The sequence below is a fragment of the Nicotiana sylvestris genome, chromosome 2, assembly GCF_000393655.2.
Source record: "Nicotiana sylvestris chromosome 2, ASM39365v2, whole genome shotgun sequence".
NCBI classification, from domain to species: Eukaryota; Viridiplantae; Streptophyta; class Magnoliopsida; order Solanales; family Solanaceae; genus Nicotiana; species Nicotiana sylvestris.
The window spans coordinates 76,797,978-76,807,864 of NC_091058.1; the positions used below are offsets into that span (position 1 = coordinate 76,797,978).

General features: G+C 39.7%; 1 protein-coding gene and 1 non-coding gene across 2 annotated transcripts; one reads left to right on the forward strand and one right to left on the reverse strand.

Annotated features, from left to right (window-relative positions):
- Positions 1 to 3,050: 3,050 nt before the first annotated feature.
- LOC138885102 (uncharacterized) lies at positions 3,051 to 3,785 on the reverse strand. The gene has a single exon (XM_070166001.1). The coding sequence runs from the start codon at positions 3,783 to 3,785 to the stop codon at positions 3,051 to 3,053; it is 735 nt and encodes a 244-aa protein (XP_070022102.1).
- Positions 3,786 to 4,818: 1,033 nt separating this feature from the next.
- On the forward strand, positions 4,819 to 4,923 carry LOC138886573 (small nucleolar RNA R71). Its single transcript, XR_011405623.1, has one exon. It is a non-coding gene; the product is annotated as a small nucleolar RNA R71 (small nucleolar RNA).
- Positions 4,924 to 9,887: the final 4,964 nt, after the last annotated feature.

The following is a 9,887-nucleotide window of genomic DNA, read 5'->3' on the forward strand; positions in this document are numbered from 1 at the left end:
TTCTAATTAACTCTCCCTTTCATATAATTCACTCATGGTTGCTAATTAATCGATAAATGCTCTCGTAGCCTTCTCCCGAAGTACTACTCACCTATTCTCAATAGATTAACGCCTATATTCCTATAAAATCAATCTATTAAGAACGCATTAAGATCACGATATTTAATTAAGCACGGTGACTAGGTATATTCCTATCCTAACCATAAATCTGCTCCCCCTAAGGGTTAAGATCATGCTCTCTTCAATTCTTCTCTAATCTAAACACGGCTTTCCCAAGCATAGCATAGATAGTAAATAGAACCTAACTGTTGGCCAGACAATTAAGCAATTAAACGCAGAATTGAAGAAACAACCATATATTGGTGAATTTTAATCAAGGTCAAGCTAATATAAAACAACAATATTCATGGCTAAATCACAACCCCTGAACAATAGGTGTTTAGCCACTCATGATGTAATCAAATAATTGCATAAGTGTTGAATCAATTGGAAATACTAGAAAAAGATGAAGAAAACTGAGAATTCTTCGCTTCCTCACGATCCCGTGTGTATCTCTACTCTAAAGTGGCGTCTCTCCCCTCAAAAATAGGTTGAGTCTTGCTTTTATATCAGTTGGGTAGGTCTAGGGCCGAAATAAACTTGTCCCGGGCAAAATAGGACACATTTCACGTCACCAGCACCCAGCCCGGCGCCAGGCGCCCTCCATAGCGCCCCAATTTTTGAGCCTACTATTTTCAGCGCCACAGGTGGCGCCAGGCGCTGCCTGTGGCGCCCAACTGCTTCATTTCCCGATTTTGTTTGTTTTAGCTTCAAATCTTTCAGGTTTTGACCCAAATTGCTCCCGAATCATTCCTACAAGTAAAAACACTTCAAATCAAAATAATTCATAGCATTTAATATCCCAAATTCATGAAACAAGAGTAAGATGTGAGACGATATACATAAAAATATATATACTTTAAGCTAAATATCAACACCCCACAGTTGGGCTCTTGCTCGTCCTCGAGCAATAGGACTATCTAATAAACCCCCAACTACTTACAAGTATCAATTATAGAGGAGCACTTTAACCTTTAACTACACATTATACCCTTGACTATGATCAATACCAGCACACAAGCATGACCACACAAAATTTCACATTCTTCCCGTTTAAGCATGCCCAAGTATAATATTTCAATTCAATCAATTCCAACAACCTATTTGTCACCACCCAACCTCAAAAGCCGACTTGCAACCACTAAGCACCCTCAACTCATGCACTTACCCAACAAGAAAGTTTACAACATTACCAATCATTCATGAAATCATGTGCCCTCACCAACAAACCGAAAGTGAATATAAATTGGTCCACACATTCAAATATGCTTTTGAACATAATTTAAGGACATCACACAATTGAACAAAATTCGCTCACTCTCACAAAGAATTCATATGCATCCCGTGGTCGTTCCATAAGCTTGCCCGTAGTGTATATTTCCACTAATTTAAGCTAGCCAAATCTAGGATCAATTAGGACTTTTAGGTTGTAATGTAGGCTAGGGGACGGGTAGGATATATTTAGAAATAGTAATTCACCCTCCTAAGCACTTTAATACACTACATTTACACTTCAAGCACATATTCTTCTCAACCAAATCACTTGCCATATACAACATAGCCATCTTTTCACTTAAGCACTTCTCTATTTTGTCACTAGCACAAATCAATAAGAATTGGAGGTGTTTTATTTTCTACATACATTCACACCATCATTTTTCTTCTCTTTTCTCTCTTTTTTTTCCACACACTCCATACATTACAGTTCATCGGCTAGTGACTTTTGATTTCAACTTTAGTGCACCAACGGTCCCTTCCATGGTTCCACTTAAAAGCTACTTCCCAATCTCTAACCTTACTTCTTTTAGCGACTAAGTGCCTTAGGAGGTAAAGGTTCAATCAATATCAAATTAAGAACAAAATAAGGGATGACTTGTAATGTGGGTGCCAAAAGAAAGGTCTATAGGCTCAAAGAGGCTAGCAACGGAAAATTCTATTATTATGTGACAAGCACATCCATGATCAAGCAAGAAAATGCCTACGTCATTTCCTAGATTAGAACAACTTACCATTTCGCTTCAATTAACACACGGGGCAAGTTCTAGACTACACAGGATAGCACAGAAAATCACAAATCCTCACACACACGTTGCACATGACTCAATCAGGACGGTTCTGTTCAACTCTCAAGTCAAGCGAGCACAAACAAATGAGAAATTTAAGCAACATTGCACTATGCGGCATACAAGTCAGACAACTGAGAAAAGGCGTCACAAAATAGGCTATTTACTTTACTTAGGCTTTACAATTCAAACCAAATACACGGGAAAACAGAATGTATGTCATAGCCTAATGTGCCAACATCAACCATGCCAGTGAGTATCTCAGAACGACTCAGTTCCTTCCTAAACTACTCCTAAAAAGAAATTAAAAGTGCCCGGTTCGAGCTACATCCTTGGAAAAGAACCGGTGCCCAAAGAAAAATCAAGGAATACTACCTAGATATTCTAAGAAAATAAAATGACACATAAAATAAATCTTTTTGGTGTTTTTAAATCGGACTTTAATCCCTCAAGAAAATTGTCCAAAAGATCCATCGTCAGGAACAATCCGAGCTTTTTCAACTTTTTTTTTTGAACCTAGACTATGTCTACTACGAGTTATAAAAGAAAGACAATTATACTCCAGAAAGTAGTTTCCCTACCCCACACTTATATTATGCATAGTCCTCGATGCATGAGATAGAAATATTAAAACAAGGGTGAGAAATACTCCCTGAGACCATCTCAGACCTAGCTCGGACATGATCCTCAATATTAAGGGCTGGGACGACCCCACACTTAAGATCAAACATGCTCCTCAACTTCAACTTTGGGTACTCAGACTTCCCCTACTCTGCAAAAAAAAAAAACACAGTAAAAAGAAATAATCAATAGATAAAAGATACACAGGTTGGGTTGCCTCCCAACAAGCGCCATATTTATAGTCGTGGCATGACTATGCTACTCTGCTCAGGTTGGGCACTTTCTCTTCTTCTTTCTCCCATGAATTCTAGCCTTTTTGCGCGCTCTCAGAAGGTCTCCTCTTTCATCTCTGGCTCTTTTCTCAATCATCTTTACACGCTCAGCTGGAAACACGACCTCCTTTAACTCATTTGTCCCATCTGGATCACTATAATTCACATAAGGACTCTGCTTTATCCTCTTCGATTCTACCACATTAATCATGCACAAGTCCTCATAATGCTTAGGAAGCTTAAGTGCCTTGTACACATTAAAAGTGACCTCCTCATCGTCAACTCTCATTTTTAACTTCCCTGCTCTCACAACAATAATTGCTCCACCAGTAGCTAAGAATGGTTGCCCCAAAATAATGGTCACTTCCTCATCTGCCTCGTAATCAAGAACAATAAAATCAGCAGGAAGAATAAAATTTCCCACTCGAACTAACACATCCTCAATAATTCCTTCGGGCATGACTAGTGACCTATCTGCTAGCTGTAAAGTGATTGTAGTAGGTCTAAGCGTTCCCAATTCGAGTTGCTTGAACAAAGAGGATGGCATCAAATTTATACTGGCCCCTAAATCACACAAGGCTCTACCAACTTCTTGTTTTCCAAGAGACAAAGGAATTGTGAAACTCCCTGGATCCTTCAACTTAGGAGGAAGTTTACTCTGAACTCTGGCACTACACTCTTCAGTAAGTGCAACTGTTTCAAACTCTGCATGTCTTCGTTTGTTTGCCATAATATCTCTGAGATACCTTTCATACTTAGGCACTTCCTACAAAATTTCCACCAAAGGCAGATTCACGCTCACTTGGCTCAAAATATCTAGGAATTTCTTGTACTTGGCATCATCTTTTTGCTTCTGCAGTCTTTGTGGAAACGGAGGTGGTGGCGTAGTCTCAATTACTGGCTTGGGTCCTTTATCATCTTTCTCATTCCCCTCAACTGGCTTGGGAGATAATTCTCCTTCAGGATGATCTGTATTCTTCTTTTTCTTTGGAACTTCTTCTAGTGCTCTTCCATTTCTCAAGGTAACCGCATTGACTTGAGCTTTAAGATTGGGCCCAGTATCACTTGGAAGAGCTCCAACTGGTCTAGTGTTTTGAGCACTAGCAAGTTGTCCCATTTGACGCTCCAAATTTCTCACTATTGTGGTGAGGTCTTACTGTTCAGCCATCACTTTTTTCAACATATCTTCAAGGTGACTTGTAGGACTCGCTTGTTGTTCAACCTTAGGTGGTCTATATTGTTGTTGAGGTGCTTAAGGCCTGTATTTATTCTGAGTGCCCTGGTTTCCACCCTAAGAGAAGTTTGGGTGGTTCCTCCAGTTGGGATTGTAAGTGTCCCCATACTGATTTGTTTGGCCTCGATTTGCATTACCTATAAAATATACAGACTCTGGATTTGCTGGGCATAGATTGCTCATGTGACCCTCTCCACATACATCACAAAATATTTGAACTTGTTGCACTGGTTGGGCTTGTTGCTTGTTAATACTCAATTTCATCTGGTTGACGTGATTGGTCAGTGTAGAAATCTGCGCTGATAATGCTGAGATGACATCTAACTCAAGAACCCCTGCAGACTTTTGCACTGTGTGTCTGCCCATCTCTCCTTGCCAATCTGGATTGCTCTTGGAGAATTTGTTCAATATGCATATATCTCGTCAAAGCTTTTCTCCAACACATGACCCCCAGCTGCAACATCTACCACGATCTTTGTTTCAGCATGTAGCCCTTCTATGAAAGTGTGAGCTAACACTTCATTCGTCTAATTGTGATGAGGACAGTCTCTGAGTAGCCCCTTGAACCTTTCCCAAGCTGAGTATAAAGATTCTCCCTCTTTCTGTTTGAAGGCCACTATCTCACTTCTGATCTTTGCAGTTTTACCTGAAGGAAAGAACCTTGCCAGAAATTTCTTGCCAAATCATTCCATGATGTGATGGAGTTAGCTGGTTCTGCCTTTAGCCATCGCTTAGCCTCGCCCATTAGAGAGAATGGAAAAAGTGTGAGCCTCACGTAATCTGGAGTGACCCCGTTAATGATATAAGTATCACTAATCTCCAAGAAGTTCAGAATATGCTGCTGTGGATCCTCGTGTGGAAGACCCATAAATTGCCCGTTTGGATAAAGTAACTGGATCATGCTCTGTTTCAGCTCAAAGTGCCCAGGGATCCTAGGCTTCACTATACTGGAGGTGACATTAGCAATGCTGGGCATTGCCACCTCTTGAACATCCATAGGTTGCTCCTCTGCCATGTCCACAGGAAATTGAACAAGTGCCTGAATATTATTCGTATCCCTTGCTTCCCTCAACCTTCTGTGAAATGTTCTCTCAGGTTCAGGATCAAAGCCTTAAAGTCGGTCCTGGCTTCTGACCCTACGCATTCAATCAAAGTTCCTAAGATCTGAGCAACGATCAAGTAACGTTAGACTAGACTAAATAAACAATTAAAGCAAAAACTAGCAAGTACTTAATATTCAAGTCCCCGACAACGGTGCCAAAAACTTGTTACTCCCAAACGCACACGCAAGTATATGTGGTCGACAAGTAATATAATGATAAGTTGAGTGTCGAACCCACAGAGACTTGTGTAAACTACTCACTAAATCACTAAAATTGTTATTCAATCCAGCTAAAATCAAAGTCCAATAATATGATTATATTATACTACAATTCTAAATAATAACTAAGTTATCAAGTAACGAGTTGATTGTTGTGTATTCAGTAGAGACAAATATTCCAGAGTTGTGATCGATTCACCAATCGTATTGTGTTCTAATTAACTCTCCCTTTCATATAATTCACTCATGGTTGCTAATTAATCGATAAATGCTCTCATAGCCTTCTCCAGAAGTACTACTAACCTATTCTCAATAGATTAACACCTATATTCCTATGAAATCAATCTATTAAGAACGCATTAAGATCACGATATTTAATTAAGCACGGTGACTAGGTATATTCCTATCCTAACCACAAATCTGCTCCCCCTAGGTTAAGATCATGCTCTCTTCAATTCTTCTCTAATCTAAACACGGCTTTCCCAAGCATAACATAGATAGTAAATAGAACGTAACTGCTGGCCAGACAATTAAGCAATTAAACGGAGAGTTGAAGAAACAACCATATATTGGTGAATTATAATCAAGGTCAAGCTAATATAAAACAACAATATTCATGGCTAAATCACAACCCCTGAACAATGGGTGTTTAGCCACTCATGATGTAATCAAACAATTGCATAATTGTTGAATCAATTGGAAATACTAGAAAAAGATGAAGAAAACTGAGAATTCTTCGCTTCCTCACGATCCCGTGTGTATCTCTACTCCAAAGTGGCGTCTCTCCCCTCAAAAATAGGTTTAGTCTTGCCGTTATATCAGTTGGGTAGGTCTAGGGCCGAAATAAACTTGTCCCGGGCAAAATAGGACACATTTCACGTCACCAGCACCCAGCCCGGCGCCAGGCGCCATCCATAGCGCCCCAATTTTTGAGCCTACTGTTTTCAGGCGCCATCCATAGCGCCCCAATTTTTGAGCCTACTGTTTTCAGCGCCACAGGTGGCGCTAGGCGCTGCCTGTGGCGCCCAACTGCTTCCTTTCCCGATTTTGTTCGTTTTAGCTTCAAATCTTTCACGTTTTGCCCCAAATTGCTCCCGAATCACTCCTACAAGTAAAAACACTTCAAATCAATATAATTCATAGCATTTAACATCCCAAATTCACGAAACAAGAGTAAGATATGAGGCGATATACATAAAAATATATATACTTTAAGCTAAACATCATGTCCCATGAATGAAACCTTAATTTGCTTTTTTCTCAAACGAGTACAATTTAGCCGTGACGGGCCGCCTGCCATGCATGTAAAAAGGTTCCAATAAATGAGTTCTAACGAGAAGATAAATTTGTATTTTTCTTAAAAATAGATACGTTTAATTTGAAGTGTCAAAAGTCATGAAAAATAAATGATACTTGCTCTATCTTATTTTTTTCTATTATATTCTTTTCAAAATTTAGGATATATTCCATCTATCTATAATACAATGATCAGAAAAAAGTAGAAAAAGAAAGCGACTGCTTGTTTCGTATTAGTCTAAAGTTAAGAGATTAATATCAAAATACAAATATTCTGAATAATTTAATAGCTTTTACAAGTCAAGAGCCTCAAAAATTTATTTTCCATAATGAAGCTATTACTAGAGTTACAGCAGTTTTATAATCTAATGATTGTAATACGGGTTCCTCTTTTTCTTGCTCTAATTAAAATTTTCGTAATTTCTAATTTTTCGTGCAAAGTTTAGGTTGATCCTACCAATTTAGAGACGAGTTTGGAATTTTAACTCAATAAATGCGAAAATCACTAACATGGGCGGATTTAGGGGCGGAAGGGTGTTCATCCGAACCCCCTTTGTCCAAAAATTATACTATTTATATAAGGCAAAATTTATTTTTTACCTTTATATATTTTGTTTTGAATCTCCTTGACACAAATCAAAAGCATAGTTGTGGTGGTCAAGGGGGTTCAAAATCTTTATGAGGTCACTGATTCAAGTCTCATTGGTTATGTGACGACCCGACCAATCGTCTCATGAGTTACCGCTCCGTTTTCCCCATTTCTGCTTCTTATTGCTTTGTCTATCGGTTCTATGTGTGATCGGGTTGGTTGGCTCGAGTTTGGAAAGGATTTGGTAAGGTTTGAGACACTTAGTCTCTTTTGAGGAAGCTTAAGTTTGAAAAGTCAACCGGATATTGACTTATGTGTTAGAAGGATCGAATGTGAGTTTTGATGGTTCGGATAGCTTCGCGAGGTGATTTGAGACTTAGGAGCGTGATCGGAATTAGTTTTGGAGGTTCAGACTAGATTTAGGGTTGAATTGGTGAAGTTGATATTTTGGCAATTTCTGGTTGGTAGGCGAGATTTTGATATAGAGGTCGGAAAGGAATTCCGAGAGTTGCAGTAGTTTTGTTGTGTCATTTTGGATGTGTGTGCAAAATTTCAAGTCATTCGGACGTGGTTGGGTTGTGTTTTTGATCAAAAGCGAAATTCGGAAGATTTTGGAAAGTTAGGCTTGAATCCGATTTGTTTTGGTTGATTCGCTGTTGTTTGAGATGTTTTGAAGATTGGTATAACTTTTAATAAGGTTATGGGTTATGTTTGTGCTTTTGGTTGAAGTCCCGGGGACCTCGGGGTGATTTCAGATGGTTAACGGAGAGTTGGAGTTTTTGGTGAGCGGCAGTTCTTTTGGTGAGCTGCAGATCTTTTGCTGCTTCTGGTAGTGGTCGCAGAAGCGAAAGCTGGTGAAGTTGGAAGGAACCGCAGAAGAAGTTGTGGGATCCGTATCTACGAAGGAGCAGGTGCGGTATATTGCATCGCAGATGCGGAAATATGGGGACTTAAGTGAGGACCGCAGATGTTGTGGTCTTGACCGCAGAAGCGGGAATTTGGCCGCAGATGCAAAAATGCCTAGGCCAGAAGGTATAAATTGTTTCCTTCACGATTTTTGAGTTATTTCACCATTTCTAAGTCGGCTTTGGAGCTTTTTGGATGATTTTGAAGAGGGATTTCAAGGGAACTTCATTGAGGTAAGGATTTTGTACCTAAAACTCGTTCCTATGGTATTATTTCACGGAATAGAGCTATAATTAATGGAATTTAAGCATTAAAAATTGGGGAAACTAGGGCTTGGTATTGAATACCTAGACTTGAGGATTTGAGGGACCTATTATGGTCGGATTTTGGTACTTTTGATATGTATGAACTCGTGGGGGGGATAAGGAATCCACTGATGTGAATTTTATCGAATTTTGAGACGTGGTCCCAGGGGTTGGGTTTTTGTAATTTCGGGATTTGTGTCATATATTGATAATTTTTGCTTGGGCTTCTTTCCCTTAGCATATTTTGACGCTGTGATTCTGATTTTGGATAGATTCGACGCGAGTGGAGGGCGATTTGAGGGGAAAAGGCAGCGCGGGCTAGAGATTTGACCGGATTGAGGTGTGTAATGATTATAAATGATTTTCTGAGGATATGAAACCCCGAATTACACATCGTTGTGCAATATTGAGGTGACTCACACGCTTGATGACGAGCGTGGGGTCGTGCACTATTGCGGATTGTGACTTCGTCCGTCCCGAATGACTATTTTGCCGCGTATTTGACTGAAATCTATTTGCTATCATCATTATTTGGGTGGAATACCATATTTGGGCCTCGTGCCAACTATTTGAACCCTTCGGGGATTTTTATTAATAGTTCCTCACTGTTTTGACTTTATACTTGAACTCAGTCATGTTATATTTCATTATTTTCATACTCAGCCATGTTTACTATGTTTTAACACTTAAATGATGATTGGGCTGAGAATCATGTTTTACTACTGCAGAGTGGCTTGTGAGGATTTTTGATTGAGTAAGGCTGAGGGCCTATGTTGTGAGGAAACACTGATCATGATTTGAGGTCAACGGCCTGAGATATGTACGCCACGAGGTGGCTTGTTGATATGAGGCCGAGAGCCTAGTGATGATGCCACGAGATGGCTTGATATTTCTCTTGGGCCGTAAGGGGCCTCTGCAGGAGTCTGCACACCCCCAGTGAGCGCGGGTACCCACTGTAATGTGAGATTGAGCCCGAGGGGGTGGTATTGTTTTGCGATATTGCCCGAGGGGCGGATTTGGTGACATTGTGCCGAGGGGTGAACCTTTACGTGTTTATCTTTCTTAATTGTCATTTACCTGCATAATTGTTTAAAAGGCTTTCGTGAAGTTTAAGTGGAATTTAAATGTCTTTCACCTATCTGTATTGATTTACTGTTTTCACTGGTTTTACTGCTTCATCA

Coding starts and splice junctions, on each gene's coding strand:
- LOC138885102 (XM_070166001.1), bottom strand. CDS start 3,785: ATGGCAAACAAACGAAGACATGCAGAGTTTGAAACAGTTGCACTTACT.